The sequence below is a fragment of the Eubalaena glacialis genome, chromosome 7 (genome assembly GCF_028564815.1).
Source record: "Eubalaena glacialis isolate mEubGla1 chromosome 7, mEubGla1.1.hap2.+ XY, whole genome shotgun sequence".
Lineage (NCBI taxonomy): Eukaryota > Metazoa > Chordata > Mammalia > Artiodactyla > Balaenidae > Eubalaena > Eubalaena glacialis.
In genome coordinates this window covers 65,266,836-65,294,752 of record NC_083722.1, presented here as the reverse complement: position 1 = coordinate 65,294,752, position 27,917 = coordinate 65,266,836, and the positions used below count along the sequence as shown (strand labels likewise).

Genomic DNA, 27,917 nt, shown 5'->3' with positions numbered 1-27,917 from the left:
TCGTCAAAATTAAAATAATTTTCTCTCCAAAAGACTCTTTAAAGAGGATGAAAAAGCATTACAGACTGGGAGAAAATATTTGCGAATCATATATCCAACACAGGATTTGTATCTAGACTAAAGAATTCTCAAAACTCAGCAGTAATAAATAGATCCAATTAGAAAACGGGCAAAAGACATGAACAGATATTTATGGCAAATGAAAAGACGTTCAACATCATTAGCCATTAGGGAAATGCAAGTTAAAAATCTGCACAGCTATCAGAGTAGCTTTTTAAAAAAAGTTTTAACACCAAATGCTGGCAAGGATGCAAAGGAACTGAATCTTTTACATTGCCAGGAATGAGAAATATTATAGCCACTCTGGGGAATAATTTGGCAGTTTCCTATAAAACCAAACATGCACTTGCCATATACCCGGTATTTGCACTCCTGAGCATTTATCCCAGAGAAGTGAAAACTCGTGTTCACAAAAAAACCTGTACGTGACTGTTAAAAGCAGTTTTATTTGTAATAGTCAAAATCTGTAACCCAGATATCCTTCAACAGGTGGTTAAAACAAACTGCAGTATATCTATACCATGTAATACTACTCTGCAATAAAATGGAATGACCTATTGATACCTGCAGTGACTCAAGTGTATTCCAAGAGAATTATGCTGAGTGAAAAAAATCCAATCTGAAATGTATGGTCACATTTATATAATATTCTAAAATGACAAAAGTATACACATGAAAGTATACAGATTAGTGGTTGCCAGAGGTGGATAGTGGGAGGGAGCAGGGGAAGAGGGAGGGGTAGCACTTAGGGAGGCCTTGGTGGTGTTGGAACAGTTGTGTATCTTGATTGTGATGGTTACACAAATCTACACGTGATAAAATGACGAAGTGTACACACACATTGTACCAATATCAATTTCCTGATTTTTTAATATTAAACTATGTAAGATGTACCCATTAGGGGAAACTAGTTGAAGGGTATTATCTTTGCAACTTTCTGTGAATCTGTAAATTCAAAATAAAAAGCAAAACTAAAGAGCCGTACCAAATGCAGTGTGTGAAACTGATTTGGAAAAACAAAATTATGAAATATATATTTTAGGACAGTTGGAAATTTGAAAATGACTGGTTATTAGATGGTTTCACGGAATTATTGTTAATTTTCCTACCTGTAATGATGGTATTGTTTGGACATTATTCTTATTACTGAAGGATGCCTATTGAAGTATTTGGAATGAAGTGTTTTGATGATTACAACTTAAAAAAATGTCTTCAGTATATAGAGAGGTAAGGCAAACATAGCAAAGTGTTAATTGTTGAGTACAGAAGAAGGATACAGGCATTCGTTGTACCATTCTCTGTACTGTTTGATATTTCCAGAACATTTAGGGCAAAATTATCAGGGCCTTCCACAGATGAATGCTTTGTAGCTTCAGGCTGTCGGGTGCGCGCCTCGGTTAAGTGGCCTTAGTGCCCCAATCCACCTGCACTCTTCCTCTAAGCGCTTTTGCCCCCATCACTGGTCGGTAGCGATATTGGACACCCAACGAGAAGAGAGCACCTCCGAGATTCCTAGAGAGGCTGGCCTGGCGACTTGGGGAGCCGGAAGCCCATCCCCAGGCACTTCCTGTCCGGTCATTGTTCTCGCGCCGGTAGGCGCGGGGGTCCCAGTCGCTCGCCTTCTGCTCCGGAGCCCGCGAGCTCCGGCCGGGCTTCTTCTCCGCGCACGGTGAGCGGGGTTGGCGTGGCCTGGGCGCGAACGTCGGTGGTGAGGGAGGGGCCATCCCAGGGGCCGCTCGCCCCGTCCTCTCCTCGGGGATCCCAGCCCTGTCTGTCCGGAGGCGGCTCCGCGCCCCGCCACCTCGGAAACTCGGCTCTCGCCTACTTATCGGGGGCCTAGCCTGGGGGAGGTTGGACACGGACCGCCCCAGGGGCCAGGGTCGACCCCGCAACAGGACTGCGTGGGGCCTGGAGAAGGAGGAGATGCGTTGCCACGTTTGGAACTAGGGAAAGGACATTGAAAGGAAGCCCTTGTTAGGAGACTTTGCTGTGTAGGGCTGGAGGCCGATTAGAGTTTGATCAGCAGTCTGATGATAATACTCAAAGTAGGCAATCTTGCGTATAGATAGGTGAAACGAGTGTTAAGGGCCTTCCTCCCTGGTAGAATTCAGCTAGTCATGGAAAGAATAATTCTCCAGAATTAAGATGTGTTGCAGGACTGAAAATATTGCATTATTCAAGAGATGCAGTGTATACAATAAGTTGCCAGTAAGTTAATGTAGGATAAAGTACGTGATCACTTCAGTAGCAGCAAAAAGGGACTTAATGAAATGTAGCACTTTTTTTTTCTAATAAGACATCTAAAGGGGAATAGGAAAATTACAGTTTCTTCATAATCAACTAAAATGGTAAGGTTATTTTACTCACAAATTAAAAATAAATCTGTTGGCTTGGCTATGATACAGGGGTACTGTTAAGTTGGTGGTGGTATGATTTGGTGCAGTCCTTTTAGAAAGCAGTTTGGGGAACTTCCCTGGTGGTCCAGTGGTTAAGATTCCTCGCTCCCAACGCAGGGGGCCCGGGTTGATCCCTGGTCAGGGAACTAGATCCTGCATGCTGCAACTAAAAGATCCTGCATGTTGCAATGATGACCCAGCGCAGCCAAATAAGTAAATATTTTTAAAAATAAAATAGATTAAAAAAAGAAAGCAATTTGGCAATACGTGTCACTCATAAAATCCTTCAATCAGTAATCCCACTATTGTAAAGGAATAACTCAGCAGCAGAAAAAAACTATTTGCATGAAAAGAATCTTAACAATTATTAAGAAAATAAACTGGAAACAAAAGTCCTTTTACTAAAGCAGTGGCTAATAAATAGGGGCTGGGGACTTCCCTGGTGACGCAGTGGTTAGGGTTCGATCCCTGGTCAGGGAACTAGAGTCCACATGCATGCCGCAACTAAGAGTTCACATGACACAACTAAGGAATCAGTGAGCTGCAACTAAGACCTGGCACAACCAAATAAATAAATACTTTAAAATAAATAAATAGGGGCTGGTTAAGTAAATTATAATATAGCTGTAACTTAGAGTACCATGGTAGAAGGAGGTGGTGCTATATGTACTTATATTGAAACATCTACCTAAGACTATTGTGAAACATAGAAATTGAGTTCAAAAAGCAAACAGTTCAGGTTGCAGTCTTTTGTTCATGCTATTGTCCTTGGTGATTAAAAAAAAACCAACCAAGCAAACGAAAAACTTTGCATTGTAATGTCCTTTCTTAAAAAGAAACCATGGTGATAATTGTGAAAATATGTATCCCCATAGTTAAAAAGTTTAAGTCATAATTGTCAGTATGGTTGGAGGTTTTTTCCTTAAAAGAAATATCTTAAATTCTTTAATAAACAGCGATTATCTCTTTGGTGATGAACCAGGGGTAATTTTTCTTAATCATTTTCTGTATTTTTTAAGTTTATAATTAAAATATATTAACTTTATAATCAGGGGGAAAATCAATAAACGTTATATAAAAGTGTTTGTAATGTGATTATTATGGGGATAAATTGCTTGTATACAGTACAACTCCTTCCATCCTCTTGAGGAGTAGAGCAGACCCTGTAGCTGTAGTGGCTGCTGCCTAGACACTGGTGAAATTGGCTTGTGGGCTTGGTGGCATCCAGGCAAACCTCTGCTCTACTGCTAACAGTGTTTTCTGATTTCTCAGTAGACATTACTCATCCTGGCCCTGGGAAGAAACTCAAGAAGAAGCTTTTGAGACTTAAAGATTAGATGGGGCTTGACTTCTGCTGGGCAGCCCCCAGCTATAGGAGATCCCCTGCTGAGCAGAGAGGATGACTACAGAATTGAGAGAGGCCATGACCCTGGCCCCTTGGGGCCCAGTGACAGTGAAAAAGGAGGAGGAAGAGGAGGAAACCTTCGTGGGTCAGGCATCCAGCCAACAAGTGCACTCTGAAAACGTCAAAGTCTGGGCTCCTGGGGAGGGTCCTCAGACAGGCCTCGATGTATCAGAACAGGAGGAAAAGGTAAACAATGGCCTGGGAGGAAGGAGGAAGGAGACAGCTAAAGATCTCAAGTGATTTCAGAGGGGACCCTATCCCTCTGCTCCCACATCTGTAGTCTTGTTGCCTGGCGAGGGCTCTGGCCTTTAGTCTTTTGCAATATAATTGAAACATTATATTATTCTATTGATGTGACATTCGGTATTTTCTATAAACCAGTACTTCTCAAACTGTGCTACAGTTTGCAATTACCTGGGGAGCTTCTTATAAAATCATGATACTCATGCCATACCTCATGTCAATTAAACCAGTATCTCTGAGGGATGGGACCCAGACCTCTGTATTTAAAAAAAAACTCTTCAGGTGATTCCAGGCAGGATTTGATAACTCTAACCTGTACTTCTCAAACTTTAATATGCATAGGAATCACCAGGGTGTGGGGGAGGGGATCTTGTTAAAATGCAGATTCTGATTCAGGAGGTCTGGGGTGTGGTCTGAGATTCTGCAGGTCTCACAAGCTCCCAGATGATGGTGATTCTGCTGATCTGCAGACCACGATTTGAGTTTGTGAGGCTGTATGTTTTCAAACACACACCTTTCCATCACTAACCAAATGAGGCCTGAGGTTCCCCAAAGCCTCTCTGTAATAATATGATTAGAACCTTGCTTCTTTGATCTTTAGACCTTGGGAAAGTCTACTCTGGAAAATCTCCCCATATGCTCTCTTGTCTTGTGCTCTCACTGGCAGTTTAGGTTTGGGTGCTGAAGTGGACAATGAGGTGAAATCAAAGTGATCAGGAGGAAGGTAGCAGGCTTGCTTCTCTGCCCACCCCACCTTGGGAATTAGGGAAGACTCTGGTTTCCTTTTCCTTATTTTATCTTTAAATGTTGGTATTTTTCTTTCTTTTTTAAAATTTTTTATTTTACGGTCTCCAAGAACAGGTGCTTATGTTCTCAACCTCAAAGGTATAATTGTACCATCTCCCAGTGACAGTCTCCTCATCTGTGCCTGCTTGTTTCTAGGGTCAGAACATGTTCTGGGACATGACTGTAGTCCTGAAACCAACACAGGAGGCGTCTGCTGCATCAACCCCAGGCAGCTCCTCATTACCAGAGACTCTGGCCAAGAGTGAGCTACTGGAGACTCGTGGGAACATGACCTGTCTAGGTGAGGTTCAACCCCAATTCAGAATCTGACCATTGAAGTTTCTCAGAATCTTTTCAGAGACTGGTGGTCTCGTCTCCTAACCTCAGCAACAGAGAGTATTGAGGTGTTGAAAGTGTCAGGGAGAGCTGGACAGAGGAATACTGAAAGATGCCTATGCATTTGTCACAGGAAAGGCTTATTTTGCACAGTCTCAAGACACCAGACAAACACAGGTGAACTCCAAATTTACCTTTTAATCACATTTATTGTTCAGCAAGTTTCATATTTATTCACCCATGTAGACACATGTCCTCTTCATATGCTTCGTGTTTATTGTAGCTTGGTGAGCCTGCAAGAGAAGCTGGCTAAGGTAGGAAGGGTCACCTTTTGTGGTGATATTTTGAGGAAATGCCCTGGAGGTGTTCTGTTTTTATAGATCTTTGTGCAGATTCTAGAGGATTTTGAGCACTTGCGTCAGCCATGATGAGGTTTAAAGCTAGGTCTTCATGGAGGGTACTGATGGCTGGCTTATCACCTGGTTCTCTAAGCTGGGACTCAGGATGTGTCTGGCTAGCAGTGGCGGAAGCTTGCCTGTGAAGGAGTGACATGTAACTGTGGGTCAACAGTGTGGTAGCCATGAGTCCTGTGTTGTGGAAGCAATCCCTGGATGACTGCCAAGGCCCCTCTGGTACTCATATGCTATGAGTATAGGGCTGTGCCTGAATATCCTGAACCTGTTCTCCTCCCTAGCCAATTACTCAGGCATTTGCAAACCAAGTCAGTTTCTTAAACCAGTGTTGTAGGGAGGGCTAGGATTGCCACCTTTCATTTTCTTGTCTCTTCTTTAATTCCCCAAACTCTCAGCAGCTTCTATTTCCCGCTTTCTGCTTTCTGCTTTCTGCTTTCTGCTCCATTGTCTCTGGAGCGTTCCCCTGTGTATCACTTCTTTTCCGTTTCCTTGCTTTATCAGTCAGTCATTTATAGTCTTAACTCCAGCAGCTGCCCCCATCCACCAGGAATGGCCACTGTTTTCTTTCTCTGCTATTCCTAGCCAGGACTCACCTTTCTGCCAGCCATTTCTGTTGTAATAGGTAATGGTGAGGGACTTCCCTGGTGGTCCAGCGGTTAAGACTCTGAGCTCCCAAGGTAGGGGGCCCGGGTTCGAACCCTGGTCAGGGAACTAGATCCCACAGGCCACAACTAAGCACCTGCATGCCGCAACTAAAGACCCTGCACGCTGCAATGAAGATCCTACATGCCACAACTAAGACCTGGTGCAGCCAAGTAAATAAATATTAAAAAAAAAAAAGGTAATAGATCACTGAGCTCTAGGAATTGAGAGAGAGACACGAGTGTAGTTGCTGCCCTACCTCTGATAACTCTTTGACCTTGAGCAAATCCTTTCTCTTCTGGACGCCCATTTCCTATTCTATAAACTGGGGTTCATTCATTCAGTAAATACAGGATTTGTTGGGGGCCTGCTTCCTGGGTGCCGGCAGTGTGATAGGTGCTAGGGATATAGCAGTGAGTAGGAACAGCCTTGCTCTTTTTTAGCTTCCATACAAGTGAAGGAGAACAGTTTCATCTTGATGATAAAATTGTATAATATATATGAAAGTACTTTGGAAATTTTGATGTTAATGTTTGTGAGTTTTATTTACAGTTTGGTATGTATTCATTAATACTGAATTTATTAAAGTTTATACATTTAAAGCCAAGTTTTTAAGCTTTTAAGCATAACTTATTTTTATGTCCTTTATACATCTAGAAAAATTCAGAATATTTCACAAACAAAAAATGTTTTTACATAAAAACCAGGAAAGGAAGGGTGGAGAGGCAGTAGGGGAAAGAGGTAACAGGGAGAAAGTAAGATAAGAAGGAAGAAAAGAAGATGTAATAGCAGTTTTAAACTACAGGGAGAAAAATGGAGTAGATTGAGAAATCAGAACAGTAGTAATAGAAATAACCAGAAAAAAATTAGCCTTTCAGGGTTTTTTGTTGTTGTCTCATTCGGGGCTTTGCTGTATCCAGCGCTCAGGCATTCCCTTTCTCTGACACTGCCCTCCTTTCTGAATGACTGTGATGGCCTTAGCCTGGCAACCAAACTGGGGTGTCCTCCTTGCCCAGTATTGGCTTGTGCCTCACAACATCCCTGTCCCACCCACTCATCTTACTGGCTGGAGAGTTGCCCTGGCCTGTGCCCGTAGGATGTCTTTGGACATTAGAGTCCCCTGTGCAGTTGCTGCATGACCTGCAGCTCACAGCTGAAGTCACACGCTTCCTGACCTTTATGACTGGACAATCCTATTCTTTTTCTAGGCCAAAAAAATCTGACATGTATTTTTTCTGTTTGCTGTTTCAGGTGCTGAAACCAAGAACCCACAGTTATTGGTTCCAAAAACTGAGATATGTGATGAAGCCGAAAAACCTTTCATAACATCAGGAAGAATCCAGAAAGTTGACCCTCCAGGACCTGAGTTAGGAGAAGGCTGTGAAAAAGGGAACATGTTAAAAAGGCAGAGAATAAAGAGGGAAAAGAAAGATTTCAGACAAGTGACAGTGAAGGACTGTCACATACCTGAAAACTTCAAAGAAGAGGAAGACCAGAAGTGTCACAAATCTGAGGAGAGATACAGCCTTGGTTCTGGCTGTGTTAAAAATCAGAAAAGCCAGCCTGGGCAGAAACCTTTTACATGTAGCGTGTGTGGGAAAGGTTTTAGTCAGAGCGCAAACCTTGTAGTGCATCAGCGAATCCACACTGGAGAGAAACCCTTCGAATGTCACGAGTGTGGGAAGGCCTTCATTCAGAGTGCAAACCTTGTTGTGCATCAGCGAATCCACACTGGACAGAAACCGTATGTTTGTTCAAAGTGTGGGAAAGCCTTCACTCAGAGTTCAAATCTGACTGTACATCAAAAAATCCACTCCTTAGAGAAAACGTTTAAGTGCAGTGAATGCGAGAAAGCCTTCAGTTACAGCTCACAACTTGCCCGGCACCAGAAAGTCCACATTACAGAAAAATGCTATGAATGTAACGAGTGTGGGAAAACATTTACTCGGAGCTCAAACCTCATTGTCCACCAGAGGATCCACACCGGGGAGAAGCCCTTCGCCTGTAACGATTGTGGCAAAGCCTTCACCCAGAGCGCAAATCTTATTGTGCATCAGCGAAGCCATACTGGTGAGAAGCCATACGAGTGCAAAGAGTGCGGAAAAGCCTTTAGTTGTTTTTCACACCTTATCGTGCACCAGCGAATCCACACCGCGGAGAAACCTTACGACTGTAGCGAGTGCGGGAAGGCCTTCAGTCAGCTCTCTTGCCTTATCGTGCACCAGAGGATTCACAGCGGGGACCTTCCGTATGTGTGTAACGAGTGCGGGAAGGCCTTCACCTGCAGCTCGTACCTGCTGATTCATCAGAGGATCCATAATGGGGAGAAGCCGTACACGTGCAGCGAGTGTGGCAAGGCCTTCCGGCAGAGGTCGAGCCTCACCGTGCACCAGAGAACCCACACTGGGGAGAAGCCCTACGAGTGCGCCAAGTGCGGCGCGGCTTTCATCTCCAACTCACACCTCATGCGCCACCACAGAACCCATCTTGTTGAGAGCACATAGAGGACGAGGGAGACCTCCAGGCGCCAGTCAGAACCTCCCGCCCCTGCTCCCCACCCCCCAAGTCAGACACCTCTTGGCTGTTTTCTCCTCCTTGGTGAAAAGGAGGCCTGCTCTGTCCTTAAAAGTAACAGTTTTCAGGAGTGCAGCGCAAAACACAAGAGGGGCATTTCAGAGGCTAATTTAAAGAAAATGAAAACGAAGGCCTCAAGGCAAGGATTTTGTTTTTCACTTGGTGCCCCAAGTGGTCATGGTGTCTGAAGTGGAATGTGGCTTTCTTAGAAATGGATCATACAGAGCTCAGTGATAAAGATCCCTTTGGGGGAAAGGCATTTTTCACTTAACTTTGTTTTTGAAAACTCTGGTAATTTCTTGGGCAACGGGCAGGTTACTGGTGGAGGTCTGCCTGATGGAATTCCGGAGCTTTGAACCTTGTATTCTAGTATTTTGGGTTAAGCAGCGACTCATTAAGGAAACCACTTGGGGTAGCAGTTCACCAACAACTCACCTATGAACATTTATAGGTTTTCCATTCCCGAGGTAATTAAAAAAAAAAAAACCACCCTACTAACCATCTACTGCTCCTAACATGGATGGAAGTAGGAAACATTCGTTTCCCTCATCGTCTGTACCTCATGAACGTTGGTGTGGTAAAGCTCTGGGGACCTCTGACGAGTCTCTTCTGACCGTTTCCCAGCTTGCATGGCCAAGCACTTGAAGACTGATGGAGACAGCCACAGACGCTGCTGGGTTGTGTCCCTTTGCTAAGGTCAACAGCTCTTCCCATAACTTAACCCCAGTTGCCATTGCATTCCGTTTGAGTGAGACGCTGCTAGCAGCCCCCTTCCCAGATAGAGGCATCAGAGAATAAAGCTTCCCTGGAGGCATGCCCGCTTTGTCTCTGCTCTCATTCTGCTCAGGCCCAGGTGGGGGGCTCAGTTGGGTGTCATTGTCACTTTCTGGATGGTCTTTAGAAGAAATAATGGAGCCCTTCTAATTCTCAGAGGAGCCAAGAGGGAAATGAAAAGAGAGGGAGGAAGCAGAGTGGGATTCCTAAGGTCTTAATTTGTTTTTTTTTAGAAGTTCAAAGGTATTGGAATATGCAAACTTTTAGAAGGATGAAGAAACTGGCTAAGGTAAGATACCTTTGTTACCATTGAGCCTTTACTCCTGGAAAAACAATTTCTACAACTATGCAATAAGTAGAGTTATGTAATAATATTGCCTTGTATTTATATAGAACTTGATTCTTTGTGTACCTTCATGTGTAGAGTCATGATACCCGGCACTTACCTCATACTTTCAGATCATTACCTTAATCCTTGTAACACTGAAAGAGGTGTTTGCCCCCTTTACCTGAGAGAGGTCATTTAACACAAGACCAAGTAACAAGTGACAGCCTGTATTCAGACCCAGGTCCTAAATCCAGGTTCCCCCTGTTCTTCTATGTTTATCCCATGTCTCACCACCTGTAACCCCACCCAGATCTGTGGGAAAGCCTGAGAAAAGGGTATATAGTCTTATTTTTAGGTGAGGAAGCTGAGGTGACAGATTTGGGGGTTTGCCTTAGGCAGTGTGACCAGCAAGCAGCAAATCTAAGGCTGGGGTTTGAGTCTCCTGATTTCTGGGTCTGCCTCCACTCCCGCTCTCAGCAAGCAAGAGTGTTTATCATAAATGCTATACCTGGTGAAAGCAGTTGGGGGCACCTCTCGTGCATAAGTCCACGCATTTATTGTATCATTTCTACACGACTAAATATTAGTTAGCATAGCGTTTTGTAGTTTACAGAGCACTTTCACATACAGACGGCATACACAAGAAAGCTTATTAACTTCTTAACTTTTTTTCCGCCTTTAACCACAGTCTTTCATCAAAGCATGTGGGACAACTTCTCCCAGTTTCACTCTAAATCATATAGACACAAATACAAAAACATCAATACAGTTCAAAAGTAAGAATCAAAAATGCTCATGCCCTCACAGACCCTGATAGTGACTCTTTCTGTCCCCTGTCTGGGAGTGGAAAGACCCAAAGATAACACCACATGTCTCCACTGAGATTAGGAACAAGTTAGGTTTTTCCCCCTGCATGATCAGGAGGCTTAGAGAGGGCGAGCAGGTCTGAAGATTTGGGGTAGATCCGTGACCCTGACCCACCAAGAGGCCAAAAGTGTGCTTTCCTGAAAGGTATCAGCTGGGATTTGTGACCATTAAGATGGTTAAACTGTTTGAGCCACACGTTGTATATTTATCCTCGTAATTGAATACTCAGTCATGACTGATTGTGATCTCCTGGCTAGAGATTTCTATTTGTAGGGAGTTCAAAAGAGCTATCCAGGTGATTGTGATATAAAGCCAGGTTTGGGAATCACTGAACCACCGTTTTACAGCAGTGGTTTTTAACCTTGGCAGCACGTTAGAATCATCTAGGACATGTGAAAATTTTTCCATTTTAGGCCTCAGTATTTTTTAAAACTTAGGAGGGGAATGAGCCACTACAGGCAAGTAAAACCTGCAGGCCACAAATGTGTGTGATCAAAGGTGGAGGGGAACTCCATATAAGGATCTGGATGCGCATTGTTCTGTTTCAGCAAAACAGGACAGTAACTACATTGCCTTCTGTGCCTCTGACAACCCTTGGCTGCTGGGACTCTGTGACCTAACTTCCTGTATTTGTATTTTAAGTGAATATACCAAACATTTTATTTATATGAGCAAACCAAGTTCTACGTAACATGCTTTTCTGTTCCTCATTCAACAAAATGACTTTTTACATTTTTGCTTATATTTCATCTCCAGGTTTGGGTTTCCACAAATCTGCACCCAGGTTCAGGACCCCTGATCCTACACAAATCCTGTGAGCCTAGTAGGTTACTAGACAGATCAGTTCCTTCCCCAACTCATAACGACTTTCCCTCCCAATTAAATTCCAGCCCTCAAAATAAATTACCTCCCACTTTTTTCTACAGGGTTTCTCATAGGAGAGGAGTGACTACCCTTTGTTGTCAGACTTGGCTTAGGTTTTCCTTTTCCTTGGGGTCATCTCCCTTCTTTCTGGGCTGGTCTTGCCAGAAGTAGATGGGAACTCTGAAGCCCCATTTTCTTAAGTTGCCAAGAGCTATCAGTCTTATAGCTCTCAGACAAAGAGTCAGACCTAGTGATGAGCATTAAGGGTAGAGCCAAGACGTCTGTTTTTACCCTCAAATGAGACCAACAGATGTATGTTACGTGGAGCACAGGGATGAGAAAGTGAAATCATGTACAGGTGCTTTGGAGGCTCGGTGGGGAGAGATTCTTCATCAGCACACGTACACACACACCCCTCTCAAACACAATTGGCTGTGAATTCCTCCAGGCTCAGGAAGCTAGTCCTTTCTCTGTGCTCTAGATCCCCTCCCTCCCCTAGGTGGTTGTCCCTCTCCCACTTCTGTCAGTTCTCCCGTTGTGTGCCTAACCTTTCTGGGGTCACAGCCCCTTTGAGAATCTGATGGAGGTTGTGGACCCTCTTCAGGAGAAACTTGGATTGCACTCTCAGTTCTGTGCTTATTTGTGGAGGCATATAAATTCCCTGAGGCCAATCCGTGGAGCCTCCAGGGCCTCAAGTCACACCTGGGGATGCACTACATAATCGCCCTCACATGCTACAAAATGGTGGCTTTTTTAAAAAATGAGGTCAGACTACGGAATCTCTAAGGATGTTGCCCAGATACATAACCTTTTCAATCTTGCTTCTCCTGGCTTCCCTCCCTCAGCAAATGGTGGCATTATCCAGCACCCAGACTGGAAACCCAGGTGGCATTTCTGGCTTCCGATGTATCATGCGTTGATTACAAAAATATTTATTATGCACTCTCTTTGTGGCAAAACATGGTGCTAGATCCTGGGTTGCCAAAGCAAACAAGGTCTACCATACCCCCTTTTCATGTCTCTCATGGGAAAGATGTCTGGATCCCTCAACATGATTTACTGAGCTCTTCCCAGCCTCATCGCTTCACTTCACACGCACCTTTACTGCAGCCTGGAGGCACGTGCTTGCTCTTCTCGTGCCTTTGCTCACACTGTCCTCGGTGCCTGTGATACCTCACCACCACGCCCCACAGCCCCTGTCTGCTTTGCCTAACATTTGGTTTCTTCTAAGATTTGGCTCAGGCCCATCTCTGGGAAACCTCTGACTGCCCTATGGCCAAGAAGTATATTTAGAAGTATCGAAGAGCATGATATTTGTATCCAGAGTTTTACTTTATGCTTTAAAGTGAAAAAAGTCTGGATTCAAAATTGTGTATATAGTACAGTTCTCACATAATGTTATGTACACTATATACTATGAAAAAGTATATAGATAAACATGAAGGAAATATAAGAAAATGTTATAAATGGTTGACTTGTTCAGAGCCATACAAATGGTAAATTGCAGCGCCTGGGCTCAAACCCAGGTCCTAGGGATAATGGAATTATGGGTGATTAAAAGTTTTTTTTTTTAAGTAATTTCCATATTTTTTATAAGGAACAAAAATTTTATAATCAGGAAAAAATAAATTATTTATTGTAATTACAAATTTAGTTTTATTGTATTAACTGTAAACAGTATCTCAATTCTCCATTTTGTAGAATGGGGGATGCACCCTGCTTCTGTCTCCTCCCCTTGTCCACCTCTCTGCCTCTGACAATGTCAAGTCTGATAATTCTTGAATTCTGTTCTGAAACCATAGTCTTTTATGCTTTGTTTATTGATTTGTTCTGAAAGTTGAAATAAACAGCATGAATGTTATTATGACTGTGTAAATGTTGTTCACTGCAGACCTAAGTAGTTTATTGTGATTATATTTCCTTTTTGGAGCAGCATTTAATTTTTACCAAAGTTTCTGGTTGTCTTTCTTTTTCCCTTGTACTGGTTGCTTTTAACATATCCTCAGTTATTTTCAAATTCTCCGTCCAATTAGACACTCTTCCGAGTCCCCCTTTCTCCTGTATATATCCCTTCCAGAGACCTCCAGCCTTCTGCTCTAGTCTGTCCTCGATGTTCTTTTTTCTTTTAACTTTTTTTTTTGGCCACGCCCTGCAGCATGTGGGATGTGGAATCTTAGTTCCCCAACCAGGGATCGAACCCACACCCCTTGCAGTGGAAGCACGGAGTCTTAACCACTGGACCGCCAGGGAAGTCCCTGTCCTTCATGTTCTCTCTGCCTACTGTCCAGTTGTTACACTGGGCTCCATTGCATCCTAAATTCCACATTCTTCCTTTCTTCGTTTACACACTCATTTCACTGCAGCACGTCAAGTCACTTGCAAGAAAGAGTATGTGGAAGGCAAAATTGTTGGGTGCTTATATATCTAAAACAACTGTCTCTGCCCTCACAGTTGATTGGTAGTTTGGCTCTGGAAGTCCAGATTGAAAAATTTCCCCCAAAGTTTGTAGGCATTGCTTCCCTGACTTATCCAATGTTGCTAATGAGATGCCTGATTCCAGTCTGATTCTTATTTCTTTGACAATAAATATAATTTACATTTTTTGTGATCTGTTTCCCCACCCCTTTCAAGCTTTTAAAGTCTCCTGTTTATCCTTGATGTACTCAATTCCCTAATGAACTCTGAGATTTTTCAATCTAGCGACTCAGGTACTTCTACCTTTGGAAATTTTCTCATGTTATTTATGTGACAGTTCTCCGTTTCCATTTTTTTTTTTTTTTCTATTTTCACTCTTTCTGGAATTCCTGTCAATCAAATGTTGGACCTTCTGGATTGATCGTCAGCTACTTTCTCTAGTATTTCCATTTCCTTGTGCCATTTTCTGGGAGAGTACCTTAATTATTTTTCAACCTTTCTAGTGAATTTTTTATTTTTGGCAGTAGTTAATTTCTAAGAGCCTTTTCTTGTTTTCAGTTCCTTTTTTGTAGCGTATTTTTCTCATTTTAGAGATACCTCTCAAATCTGAGTATTCTAATTAGAAGGATTTTCCTAAAAGTCTCTTCTGTCACATGAATTGTCTCACCATCTTCGTTCGCCAGCTCTGGGTCCTTATTTCTCTTTGTTTCGTTGACTCTCTTTGGAGACTTTCCTCAAATATGTTGTGATTCTTAGTGATACACACACACACAAATACATGCATATATCTGTGTGGTGGGAAGGTGGGTAGTGGGATTGGCTCAGTAAAAGGCTTCCCTCTAGAGTGGTTGGTGATGAGCAAGCTGTTCCCCTGGAGACCTCTAAATGCCAGAATGCAGAGATCTTTTGGCTGGGGCTCTTACATTTTCTTAGCAAAAAACCCTCTGATGTTTTTGTCTGGGGTTTGGATGATGTAAGTGCTTCTCTAGAGTGGGAGAGAAGGGGATCAAATGTTATTACATACTTACAGTTAATGCCCTTATTTTTAGCCCCACTTCTCCCTCTCACCCTTCGTTGCACCTGGGGTTTCCAAGTCCCAAGTCAGCTGGGGTTGGCAGGTACTTCAGCTGCATCCTTCCACTATATTGCCCTCAACAAGTGTTTCAAGCCATCACTCCCTCCACCCAACTTTCTCAGTTACCGCTTCATCCATTTTCCATTTTCTAGAAATTTGTTCCCCTTGTCCCATCATTGTTATTTATATATTTTAAACCATTTTAGTACATTATTGTTTTAGGGGAAGCTGAACGATTTAAAAAAGAATGTTGATATCCTTTGATACAGTAGTACCACTTTTAGAAAGCTATCCTAAAAATGAATATTTTGACAATGGTATATATACTTATCAATGTTCATATTTTACAAAAATGGAAACAACCCAAGTGACTAACAACAGTGGAATGATTAAATTACAATGTGATGGAATATTATGCAACCACTAAAAATCATAATTTAAAGAGTATTTAGGGATATGATAAAACGTTCACAATAATATAAAATAAAAAAGGCAAAGTATAAAATTCAGTGGTGTGTACAGACAGCCCAGTTTCCTTAAATGTACATGTATAGAAAAGATTGGAAGGAAATAAGTGCATCAGGTATTAACAGCGGTTGAATTTTCCTGCATTGTCCACATTTTCTACAATGAGCCTGAATTACTTTTATGATCAGAAGGGAAAAATTAATAAAAAGATCATGGCTTGTTTGGAGTGGTAAGGCATCCTTGTGGGGTATGGAATGGGTAGTGGGGAACAGCAGAATAAGGGTCTGGGGAAATAAAGTGGCCAGTTATCAAGGACCTAATGCCAGGTGAAGGGATTCAGCTGGGGCATATCTGTAACCCCAATGTTTGTGACATGCAGCTGTGGCTGGAGTGTGAAGGCTGGGCTGGTGAGGGGAGAAAGGATCCGGGAGACCATATAGACAGCTTTTGTCAGAGTCTGAGAGCGACCCTGGGATTCTGACCCAAGCAGCGGCAGGCGCCAGAGGAGAAGGAACAGAGGGGATGAGCAGGCAGCCTTTGGGGCATGGAAGATTAAGCAGCAAATTCCCAAGCCAGAAATCCAGCCCTCCACACCCTGTAAGACATGACCTGTGACAGATGGGGCCTTACCCAGGCTCGAGAGGTCCTGGTTTCTTTGTGGGGCTGCCCTGTGTCGCCATGGGTAGAAGGAGGCAACCCAAGTCCTAGCAGGCTACTTGGCTACCCAGGTCCCCCTGCTGGGCCAATAGCAAGGTTGTAACTGCTCTGTTAGTTGAGGGGTTCCTGTGTGCTAGGCACTGTGCTAAATGCCAAATGTTTCTTATCTCATTCCAGCCTCACTTGAGGAGGGAAGTTCTCTCATCTCCATTTTCAAAGTCAGTAGTCACAGGATTAGAATAACTGAGGCCAAAGCCCATTCTCCCTTTTCCCAAGCTACTTTCTCAGTGCGCCTCCATGAACCCCTCTCCTCATCTAAAAGTGCTTTGTTAAATTGGAAGAACAGGGCTTGCCTGGGGTGAAAAGTTGAGTGGTACAAGAGCAGCCAATGAAAAAGTCGTCTCCTCCCAGTCCAGAGTACCCTAGGTAGGAGCACCCCAAGAGATAACCGTTGTCAATTTCTTGGGGATCCTTCCAGACATGCATTTACAGTCTTTTGTATTCTCCCTTACACACACACACACACACACACACAGACGAGCTTAGGATTCACTAAGCTTAGTGTGTCTTGGAGATAGTTCAGTGTTACCCTGTAAGATCTACCTCATTTTTTTCACTGCCGTGTGATAGTCTGTTGTATGGATGTACCATGATTCATGAGCAAGGGTCCTATTGGTGGCCATGTAGGTTCTTTTCTATCTTTTGCTTTTGCAAACAATGCCATGCTGAATATTCCGGCACACTGTCCTTGGTATGTGCACGACTTTGTCTGCAGGATATATTGATAAAGGGTAGGTACTTTTGATATTTTGATAGAACTTGCAAATGCAGTTCCCAGTACAGTATGTGTATGAAAATGCCCACTTCCCTGAATCCTCTATAGAACTATTGTTTGTCTTTTCTGATCTGATAAATGAAAAATGCTCTCATGTTTTCATTTGCATTCAATTATGAGTGAAACTGAATATCATGTCTTGTGTTTAAAAGCCAGGTGTATTTCTTTTTTGTGTGAATTGCTTGCTCATGTTCTTAACAAGTTTTTCTGTTGGGTTGTTGATCCTCTTAGGAATTTATTTCTACCAGTTCTGTAGTAAAGAAGTTACTCTTCTCATCTGCCAGATGTGTTGCAAACATTTTCCCCAGTTTACAGTTGGTCCTTTTACTTTAGTTTTTGCTGTTCGGATATTTAGGATTTAATGTCAGATCAAAGACTTGTCCTTTTCAAGATTATACATTCTCCCATGATGTCGCCTAGTCTTTGAGATAGGGCCGTTTGAAATCCATTTTGTAGCAAGGACCGAGTTGGGTCCTGGCCCCGCAGCCCTCCCCTTTTCCTCGGAGTCCAGCAGGAGGAACGGAGCGGGAGCTCCACGAAGATGGAGACACCTCCCTGCTTCCTGGAGCTGCGGGGCAGCAGCCGGCAGCCGGGTGCTCCCACCCCGGCCGTTTCACTGGGCCGCTCTCAGGTCACCGAGGGTCCGCCGTCTGGGAGAGGCAGGCTCGCGCCCGGGTGAGCCGGGGGTAGAGGCCCAGGGGAGGGGCAGCTGCCGGAGAAAGAGGGGATAGCCGGAAGGGGCGGGGTGGGCCAGGCTTGCTGGGGATGGAGGAGAGGGCGGGGTCCGCAGTCCCGGGCGAGAGAGAGAGAGGACGCGGCTGCACTGGGAGGGGGTGTGTTGGGAAAGCGGAGGAGGGGCTGCAGCCTGAGGTCAGCTTAAGGGGAGGAGGAAGGCTGCCACGGGGGTGGGGAGTGGGGGCAGTGGGCATGGGGCCGCGGCCTGCGCGGGGAGAATATGCGGTGGGGATGGGGAAGAGCAGAGACGTGGAGGAGAGAGTGCCGGGGTGGGCAAAGGGGTCGGACAGGGTGGGAGGGCGAGGGGCAGGGCGTTGGGAGAGGAGCGGCTCATACCAGCTCAAGGGCGGCTTCCTCCGAGACCCTGGGATCCCGGTCCTGCTGAGCTCATTTCGCTGGCCTCGGGCCGGTGGACACAAAGCAGACGTGCCGCTGCGGACGGGATTATTTTCCCAAAGCTCTTGTTGGGGAAGAGAGCATTCTAGACTGGCCCTGCCCCTCACTTACCTCCAACCCAGGACAAATCCCTAACCTCTCCGAACGTAAGTCCTCTCTTCCACTCCAGGTAGGAGGCTGGGATGAAATGAGTTTGAAATGGCTCTGTGACTGTTAAAAAGCTGCCTGGTTGCAGAGACCTGCCATATTCCTGCTGGAGGACAGGGTAGGCATGGATAAAAGAAGCCAAGCCTTACCTGACTGGGAAAACATTTTTACTTTCACAGTTCAACATAGGGTGCAGTTCCTGCTGACTGCCTCACCCATAGACATCAGTGGCAGGAGCCGCCGAGAAGCTGTTCCTTTTTGTCCCCTGGTGGTGGTGGGCCCTCACCTGGGCAGGGACTGGGGACAGCAAAGGCCTTAGCCAAGCTCAGTCCTGCCCCTGGAGCTGGGCTGGATTCCCCCATCACTGGTGCTGGAAGTTACACCAAATCTACCTGAAGCTTGAGACTAAGGAGCAGAGGTCTTGGCTGTTGAGAGGACGGGAAACAGGTCAGGGAGGGGAGATGTAAAGTCATAACTCAGGTCCCAAAAGGTAGAATCTGTTTAGATGAGAGTCCAAGGAACCACTGTGCTGAGGAAGGAGCCAGGTGGTTCTGTGACCCCTGAGGCCAGAAGAAGCCATGAGGGGATGTCTCAGGAAGTAAGAGTCTCTGGAAGGGTCTGGACTGAGGCAAGAGCAGGATGGATGACCCCTGGTCCCAGACAGCTGTGGGTGCTGGAGGGGCTTCCAGTGCCCGGGGTGGCCTGGAGCACCTGTCCTTCCTTCCAGCCTGCTGGGCACCACTGGGCCTTTGGAACAATGGGTGCCCACTGTCGTGAGCTGTGTTCACAGGAGGCCTGGTCCCAAAGCTGGCCCTGCCTCCTTCAAGAGCCAGCGACCCTCCCAGGATGGACCAGCTCTGTGTTGAACAGTGTTTACTGCCCCTTCAGGTGACACTCCCTGAGCCCGAGGAAGTCACAGTCAGGAACACATCAGGGTTCCTTCTTTGCCATCAGGGAGTTGAGTGAGAATGCGATGCACGCGAGTGAGGACAAGCCCCGTGAGCCTGACAGAGGAGGAGCCCCGGCTGTGGCTCTAGCCTTGGGAACACCACCGGCAGGGCTGAGCGGAGCTCCCATTTGGAGCCTGGTGGACCACCGCTGGCCGTGAGAGGTGGGGAGACAGGCTGGCCCTAGAAGAGGGTGAGAAAAGGACCAGGGGTTGCCGGGGCAGGGGTGGGACTCACCTTCTGGCCTTCTCATAAGCCATTCTTGGTTCCTCCGTGGGTCCTGGCCCTTTAGGTGTATTAGCGCAGATGCACTGGGCTCATTTCTTTCTTATTAACCCAGTGTCAGAGTGGCCAGCTCGTACTGAGTGCTGAGTGCCAGGCAGCCCTGAGGGTCATCTGAGGACCTGCTCTGCCTCTGGCTTGTTGGGTCATCTCTGGGAAGCCACAGACTCTTCACCAGCCCAGCCAGCTTCCCAGTCAATTTCCTCACCTGCCCAGCCAGCGTCACAGGGTGGTGAGCTTCAAGGAGACAGGGCCAGGACGAGGCTGTGAACTGTCAGTCATGTCGCATTGCTGTGATCATTAGTCAGGCTGAGCTCCCTGTCCAAGAAGAGAAGGTGTGCTTTGGGAGGGATGCTTTTGTGACTGTGTGGGGCCCACATCCCCTCCTGGAGATGACTCTTCAGCATATGCCTCTTTTTTTTTTTTTTGGCTGTGCTGGGTCTTCGTTGCTGTGCGCGGGCTTTCTCTAGTTGTGGCAAGCGGGGTCCACTCTTTGTTACGGTAAGCGAGCTTCTCATTGCAGTGGCTTCTCTTGTTGCGGAGCATGGGCTCTAGGCACGCGGGCTTCAGTAGTTGTGGCACGCAGGCTCAGTAGTTGTGGCACGCAGGCTCAGTAGTTGTGGCGTGCAGGCTCAGTAGCAGTAGTTGTGGCACACAGGCTTAGTTGCTCTGCGGCATGTGGGATCTTCCCGGACCAGGGCTCAAACCTGTGTCCCCTGCATTGGCAGGTGGATTCTTAACCACTGCGCCACCAGGGAAGTCCCTCCTCTTGGCAGATTTGAGGGCAGGGATTATGCCTAGCCAGCACTGTGTCCTCATGGAGACCTGCACCAATGCACCAGGTTAGGAAGGCTGTAGCCATCATAGGATTCAGCTGTGGCCCTGCAAAAACTCATAGCCTCGTTGGGAAGATAAAATGGACAGATGGGAAAGAGAAAGCTAATTCACACAAAAATATGAAGTCATTTGTCAAGGCAGTGGGGATGGATAGCCGAGGTGGTTGAGGAGACAGGAGGGGGGCAATCACTGGGAGCTTGGGGAGGGGCAGACCAAGACTCCCTGAGGGAGGTGCGACCTGAGCCGGTCCCAGATGATGGACGGGTGGGTGGCTGGGTGGCTGGGCAGTTGCGGTGAGTAGAAGGACGAGGATTGACCGCTCCAGGCCATGAAGAAGACGAGAGAAAAGAAACAAGCAAGAAATCTTTTTTAGGGAGCATGAATATGACCAGAAAGTTAAGGGAAGCCGAGAAGGGGGTTAGGGGATGGGAGATAAGACCACAGTGAGGGCTCAGGCTGGACTGAGGTAGACCCTGGCCACCTCTACCCTCCAAACTGTTCTTTGCTCTTCGAGAATGTGCTCAAAACCAGTTTGACCAGGTATCACTCTTTCCTGGTGTTGGGCTTGAGTCTTGCCTTCCTGGCTCTCCCAGTCCCAAAGGGAGGAAACTGAACTGCTCTGCTAAGGAGCTTCCCTTGGCGTTTTGACGCTCCCCTGCTTCTGCAGCCCTCCTGGAAGCAAAGGCCGAGTTCCCTCTCCTGGACCTCCTTGAGCGGGTCTTCTTTCCTTTTCTATTTCCTGTAGATGTGGGGTGAAAAGGGGCAGAGTGTGTCCATCCCCACCGATTTGGAGGGTCGGCCACTCTGTTCTCTCTTCCCACCTAGACTAAGCTTGTAGGCTGTGAGGCTGGGGATCCACACCTCTCTGCACCGCCTCCCTGCCCCACTGCCAATCCCAGGGCCTGGCTTTGCCCACAGCAGGCCCTTGGCCCTGCCTGCCTCGTAGCTGCCTGCTCCCCTGCCCTACCTGATTGCATGGACCCCTCAGTTCCCTCTCAGGAGTTTTCATCCTGCCTCTCTCTCGCTGGCAAGGGGGATGTGCTCAAGCTTCTTGACTCCTAGGATCCCACAGTCCACATCCAAGCCCTTCTCTGACCTTCACTTGCTGCTTTGGCCAGTTCCCAAGACATCCCGTGTGTCCCCTCCTGTTTTGGCAGTCTTTACATCTGCAGGCATGGCCCTCCCTGGGCACATTTCTGGTGACAGAGCCATCTCTGCCTCTTCCCCAGAATGCAAGCTTTCCTTTACTGCCCTTTCTTTTTCTTTTTTTTTTTTCTTCCTCTGCCCATACTCTGAAACCATGGTGCGTGTATACAAAAATTATGAATTTAAATACTCTACTCCCTCACTCCTGATGTTTCAGGAAGCTCACTGGTGTAACACTTGTATCCTCTCTCTGACCCCACACTCACTCTTGCCCTAGGACAAAAAGGGATTGGATTTGATTGATGACTTTGGAAAAGAAGTGGACTGTGTGAAAGCCAGCCCTCCTCTTTCCTCACCCTTGGGGTCCAGTTTTTCCACAGAGACCATGTGTCTGCCCTGTTCCTCTTTGCTGCAGGTGTTACAGGGGCAAACCCATGGTAGCCCAGCACTGTGTCCCTGGGTGCTTAATGCTGTCTAATCCTGGGATTCGGTGTTAGTAACCTCACTTGCCTGCAACTATAAGCCACATTCAACAATATCAGCTTTTCAGTAATAAAGATAATATATTGGTCTTTGCATATCTTATTTGTCAATTGAGCAGAGAATTTTACTAATAGCTAACACTTACCTAGCTAACACTTTATGGACATTAAATTTTTAAATTCTAAAAACATCATGAAATAGGTACTAGCATTAACCCATTCTACAGATAGGAAAACTGAGGCACAGAGAGGTCAAGTAACTGCTTGTGACAGAGGCAGGATTTCACCTCAGCAGTCTGGCCCCAGAGACCACACTCTTGGCCCCAGTGCTATGTTGATTCTTTACTTTTATTTTATTTATTTTGGCCATGCCCCATGGCTTGCAGGATCTTAGTTCCCCAAACCCAGGCCCTCAACAGTGAAAGCACGGACTCCTAACCACTGGACTGCCAGGGAATTCCCCCATGTTGCTTCTTCAAAGAGAGAAGTAATTTATTGGGTTTCCTCAAATCCCAATATAGTCTCTTTTTCCTGTCTAGAATATAAAGCTGATTCTCTTTTTCTTTTTGCTATATATTATTTGTTTTTATCTTCTATGCCTTGCTCAGATAGTGAGACCAAAGTTGAAAAGGAGGATTTGATTCTAGAGCAAACTGAAAGGAGAATTCTTTGGAAGACTCCAGGGTGAGATTCCAGAGGTCTGTGCATTGGGGAAGCCAGAGAAGAGGGGAGCAGGACAGCAGGGCATTCTGAACAGCCTGCAGACAAGTAAGTGAGGAGAGACTTGTTAATGAACTTTTTTCAATGGCAATTTTTAATTCAAAGGGAATTCAATTCAGGAATATATTGATTTAATGTACGTAGAATATATGACTGATGCTACAGATAGACTTGTGGATAGATGGGTGCCTTTACTCTGTTCTTTTCACCTCTTTTCAAGTACGTCTCTTGTGAATGAGTGTGTGTTTTCATTTTATTCTGAAAAAGTAGAAGGCCCATGAAAGACCAGTGATTGATATATCTTTATCCCGGAGGGAGTGTTATTCTACTTCCTTGCATGGTGCATTTCCAATCTTGTTCCCTTTTTATCAGGGGGTATATGAAAGTTAAAAAAAAAACAAAACACTTCTTGCCCCCAGCAAAAATCTCTCCACGTGTACTGAGTGTGGCAAGGCCTTCAGCCAGAGCTCCTCTCATGGTCCACCAGAGAATGCACACGGGAGAAGTCGTGTGGGTGCGGGGAGTGTGGGAAGGCCTTCACGCGCAGCTCCCACCTGATCCTGCACCAGAGGGTGCACACTGGGGTGAAGCCCTACGTGTGCCCTGAGTGCCGCAAGGCCTTCAGCTGAAGCCCTTGCCTCCTGGTGCACCCGCAGAGCCACACGGGTGAAGACCTATTGCCGCACCCAGTGCAGGAAGGCCTTCAGCCAGAGGTCCCATCTCGTCTGCCACCAGACCACTCACACACGGAAGAAACACCAGGCCGGCCTCCCTGGTCAGAGCCCAGTGTTGAGGTCAAGGTTCATAATCAGGAGCTATTTTTAGCAGATGGAATGTACTACTCCCTTGCTGAGATGGCCCTTTTTTAAAATAAATTTATTTATTTTATTTTTGGCTGCCTTGGGTCTTTGTTGCTACGCACAGGCTTTTCTCTAGTTGCGGCGAGCGTGGGCTACTCTTCGTTGCAGTGCGCGAGCTTCTGTTGTTGCAGAGCACAGGCTCTAGGTGCGTGGGCTTCAGTAGTTGTGGCACGTGGTCTCAGGAGTTGTGGCTCGCGGGCTCTAGAGCACAGGCGCAGTAGTTGTGGCGCACGGGCTTAGTTGCTCCGTGGCATGTTGGATCTTCCCCGACCAGGGCTCGGGCCCACGTCCCCTGCATCGGCAGGCGGATTCTTAACCACTGCGCCACCAGGGAAGCCCGAGATGGCCCATTCTGACTCCCACTTAGCACTGTTTCCAACCCTAACGCCCCCATCTACAGTTTTCCCCAGGCATGAGGTGGTCACTGTGTTCCGGGTGAAGGCAGTCTTTCATAGGACATCAGGCACGCCACTGGGCTTGGAAGGAAACCATGCCGCGATCGCCTTCTATGAGGCCCCTATCGAGAGGCTCCTCCCAATTCCTAGAGAGGCAAGCGAGGGCTGCGCTTCGGGGTCGCTGATGACGCACTACCGGCCGCGCTGCTGTTCTTCCGGTCCGGGCGGGTGAGCCTGCGCCCTGGGTTTCCGTGTACCTCCGGGACCGTGGTCGCCGCCCCGCTGGGAGCCGCCGGACATCACGGTGAGCGGGCGGGGCCCAAGGGAGGGGAAGGCAGCGGCTCCGGGTGCGTCTCAGCTGTGGCGGCGGCCCAGGTTTATGTAGCAAGCCCGCCCGGGCCTCGTTCTCCCCGGATTGCTGCCTGCACGGCGGCTCCGAACTCCCGGCGGCCCGGCCCGGCTTGCAGCTTCAACACTGCACTCACCAGGGCCTGGCACAGAGGACACGCCTAAGAAGATGGTGGAGTGAATAAATGAATGAATGAATGATGATTGAGTGATGGATAAATGATGAAGACCTAGGACCCGTGTTCGGAAATGAAATCCTGGGGCCAGAGTTCTCGGTCTGGATACCAGCTACTTCCAACCAGTCCTGCAGCTCAAACTTTTTTAAGGGACCGACTTAAGAGGAGAAGGCAAATAGTGTAAAGCGCACTAGCTAGGGAGTCTCGAGACCTGGGTTATAATTACCCATGATAGAGCCGGTTTCTTGATCTCTGTAAAGTTGGACTGTCACTGCCTTCTTTTCTCTCTAAAGCTCAGTTGATAGCATGTACGTGATAGCACGTATGGAAATGTTGACGCCTAACAACAAAAATTTACTATCCATTACTTGCCAAATATTACACAGGGTTTAGAGGCGGGGCTACAGGGTGAGTGACCTCGGAGCCCGCCAAATGGGAAGACGTTTCCTCTGTAGTGCTGGAAGATATATATGTGAGCAGATTTCTGTGGTGATGTTTTAAAACACATTTATTTGGCACTTAACGTGTACCAGGCACTGTTTTAAGCAGTTGTGCTAATTTATTTAGCCTTCACAGCAACGTATTATCTAGTTTTTAGTGAGGAAATTGAGGTACGAGAGAATAGGTAACTTATCCGAGGACACATTGCTACTGAATGACCCAAGGCTGCAGAAGAGATAGATCCAGTGTGCTGCTGCAGCCTGGAAGAATACGTTACTTGGGGCCAACAGGCAAATCAAGAAGGGCTTCAGAGAAGAGTACATTTAAGTGTGGTCTTATTGAAGGAACTGTAGTTTCAAATTCTTGGAAAACCCCACCTGGCTTCCCCAGAATCCTAGAGGGGTAGGGAAGTGGCAGCAGGGAGAAAGCTTACAAGGCATGAGGAGGAAGCCAGATCCCTCTTAGTTTAGCAAGATGAGGTTGGAGATATATATGTCCGTTCACCATAATACCCGTTTCCCCCAAATCTGGATTCAGATAGATCCTTTCAGCATCTTAAAATCACCAACAGATTATTCCACATTATGTATTTGTGGAAGCACCTATATACATCCTATTCTGGGCAACTTAGAGGCCAGGGGGACAGCAGACTGTGGCTCATGGGCTAAATTTTGGTCTACCACCTGTTTCTGTAAAAAAAAATTTATTGAAACACAACCAAGATCACTTGTTTACATATTGTCTAGTTCTGTTTTCAAACTACAAAGGCAAGGTTTGCTAACTTTTGGCGTAGACAAACAGCGCAGATGATCCACGACTGGAGGACAGTGGTTGTCACCAACCTGTCCTTCTCAAACATAATAATGCCTAACCCCTGTTGAGTGCCTGATATGTGGCAGATATCTTTATAAATGCTTTATGTGAATTAATTAACTCATTTAGGGAATTCTCTGGTGGTCCAGTGGTTAGGACTCCGAGCTTTCACTGCTGAGGGCCTGGGTTCAATCCCTGGGGTTGGGGAACTAAGATCTCACAAGCTGTGCGGCACAGCCAAAAAAAAAAAATTATTATTTAGTCAGGGGTTGCACAGAACGTTGGAGCTGGAAGGACTCGTGGATATTATCTAATTTGTCACCTTTTTCAGATAAATAGTCTGCTCATGTGGGCTATGGCAGAGCAAAGTTTCCTGAGTCCCAGTCCAGTCCACTTTGCCACTTTGATCTTATTTTGAAAGGGAAACCAATACCATATCCATTAGGTGTGGCATTAAAAAGAAAGGTTTTTTTTTGGGGGGGGTGTTTAAACCCCTGAGTGAGATCTCTCATTTTTAAATGTTTTACTGACTATAAAAGTAATTCATGTTTATTGCAGGAAAAATGAAATATGTAGAAGGATGTAAAGGACAAAATAAAGTAACCCATTAAATGACCTAGAGATCAGTTGTTGACATTTTAGTGGGTTTTCCTCTGTCCTTTTTTATGTGTGTGTTTTGTATATATCTGTGTAGTAATAATAGTTTCTGCTTATTGAACGCTTACTTTAGTACTAGTATATATGTGCATATTTTTTGTTTTAGTGTTTTGTAGTCTCCTGTTTTAACATATTGTATTTTCTCATGAATATTCTTTGAAAACATGACTCTTAATAGTTTCATAATCTATCATATTGATATGCCATCAATGTTTACTTGCCTGTATTTTTTACAGTTATAGTAACAATGTGATCTTTGTACATAAATCTCTGTGCTTATCTCTGATTATATTTTTTTTACTTGTTTTCTCTGATTACAGAGTTATTTACTTATTTCTACAGGAAAACTTTCAAACATTGCAAAAAGAAAGGCCTTAAAACAAAAGTTTACCATAATCTTATTCCTCAAGATGATCATGGCTAACAAATTGATAGATATTCTGAGAGATTTAAGTTTTTTAAAAATAAGGCAAAATATAGATAATTGAGGAAATTTGGAAAATAGAAGAGAAAATCATTCATAATTTATATCAACATGGTGGTGATTACTTTTCCTTTTTGATCTTATTCATATGTATATTTTAACATACATATATGACGTTAGATTGTATTTGAAATTTTAATATCCTGTGGTTTTTTTTCACATTTGCCTATAAGTATTTTTCCACATTGTCACATATTTTCATTTTCAATTATCTGATGTCTGTATAATTTCCACCAAGTGGAAGTACCATACTTTGCTAAATTGCTAAGCCTCAGTGTCCATCAACAGAAAAATTGTGTTTTCCAACAACATTTCAGGGGATTTTTTTTTTTTTTTTTACAGGTAACAAAAGAGTTCAGTTTGGGTTTTTTTCTCCCACTCTGGGAGGTTCCTTCTCTATGAAAAAGTTCTAACAGTAGAATTACTAGGTTAAATAATATAGGCATTTTTATGACATAGTGATGACTGAGGATCTTCTGAGATCCATTGCAGGTGTTGCATATAGTACAGATTGAGAATTTTGTTCTGACTTTCTGTACCTACAAAGTGGTGATCGTGGTGTCCCAACTGCCACTCAACCTACAACTTTAAGACCTAATATATTGGGTTGGCCAAAAAGTTCATTCGTGTTTTTCTGTAACATCTTACGAACGAACTTTTTGGCCAACCCAGTATATTGCCAGTTAGCTCTAGAAAGATGGTACCAGTTTACATTCCCACCAGTGGTGTGTGAGAAGCTCTCTTTCCCTGCACCTTTGCCAGTTTTGAGTTTTAGCATTAAAGAGAGAGTTTCCAACTTGATATAAAAATTGATTCTTCATTCTTTCAGTTCCCATTTCTTTGATTACCAGTGAGGTGAAACTTTGTTTTGGTATGTCTATTGGTCTTTTTTAATTCTTGGTGTATTTGTTGT

At 45.3% G+C, this 27,917-nt stretch overlaps 1 protein-coding gene across 1 annotated transcript in view; it reads left to right on the top strand.

The window, feature by feature from the left end:
- The first annotated feature begins 1,642 nt into the window (after positions 1 to 1,642).
- Positions 1,643 to 27,917, top strand: part of LOC133095742 (uncharacterized) — a 43,700-nt gene continuing 17,425 nt past the window's right edge. Inside the window, exons 1-9 of the mRNA XM_061197465.1 lie at positions 1,643 to 1,729; positions 3,732 to 4,047; positions 5,047 to 5,191; positions 7,533 to 8,784; positions 17,595 to 17,813; positions 19,371 to 19,520; positions 23,318 to 23,437; positions 23,487 to 23,592; positions 24,236 to 24,574. Coding sequence (XP_061053448.1) covers positions 3,856 to 4,047; positions 5,047 to 5,191; positions 7,533 to 8,784; positions 17,595 to 17,813; positions 19,371 to 19,520; positions 23,318 to 23,437; positions 23,487 to 23,592; positions 24,236 to 24,574 — 2,523 coding nt within the window. The 5' untranslated portion in view covers positions 1,643 to 1,729; positions 3,732 to 3,855. The remainder of the gene's footprint in view (positions 1,730 to 3,731; positions 4,048 to 5,046; positions 5,192 to 7,532; positions 8,785 to 17,594; positions 17,814 to 19,370; positions 19,521 to 23,317; positions 23,438 to 23,486; positions 23,593 to 24,235; positions 24,575 to 27,917) is intronic.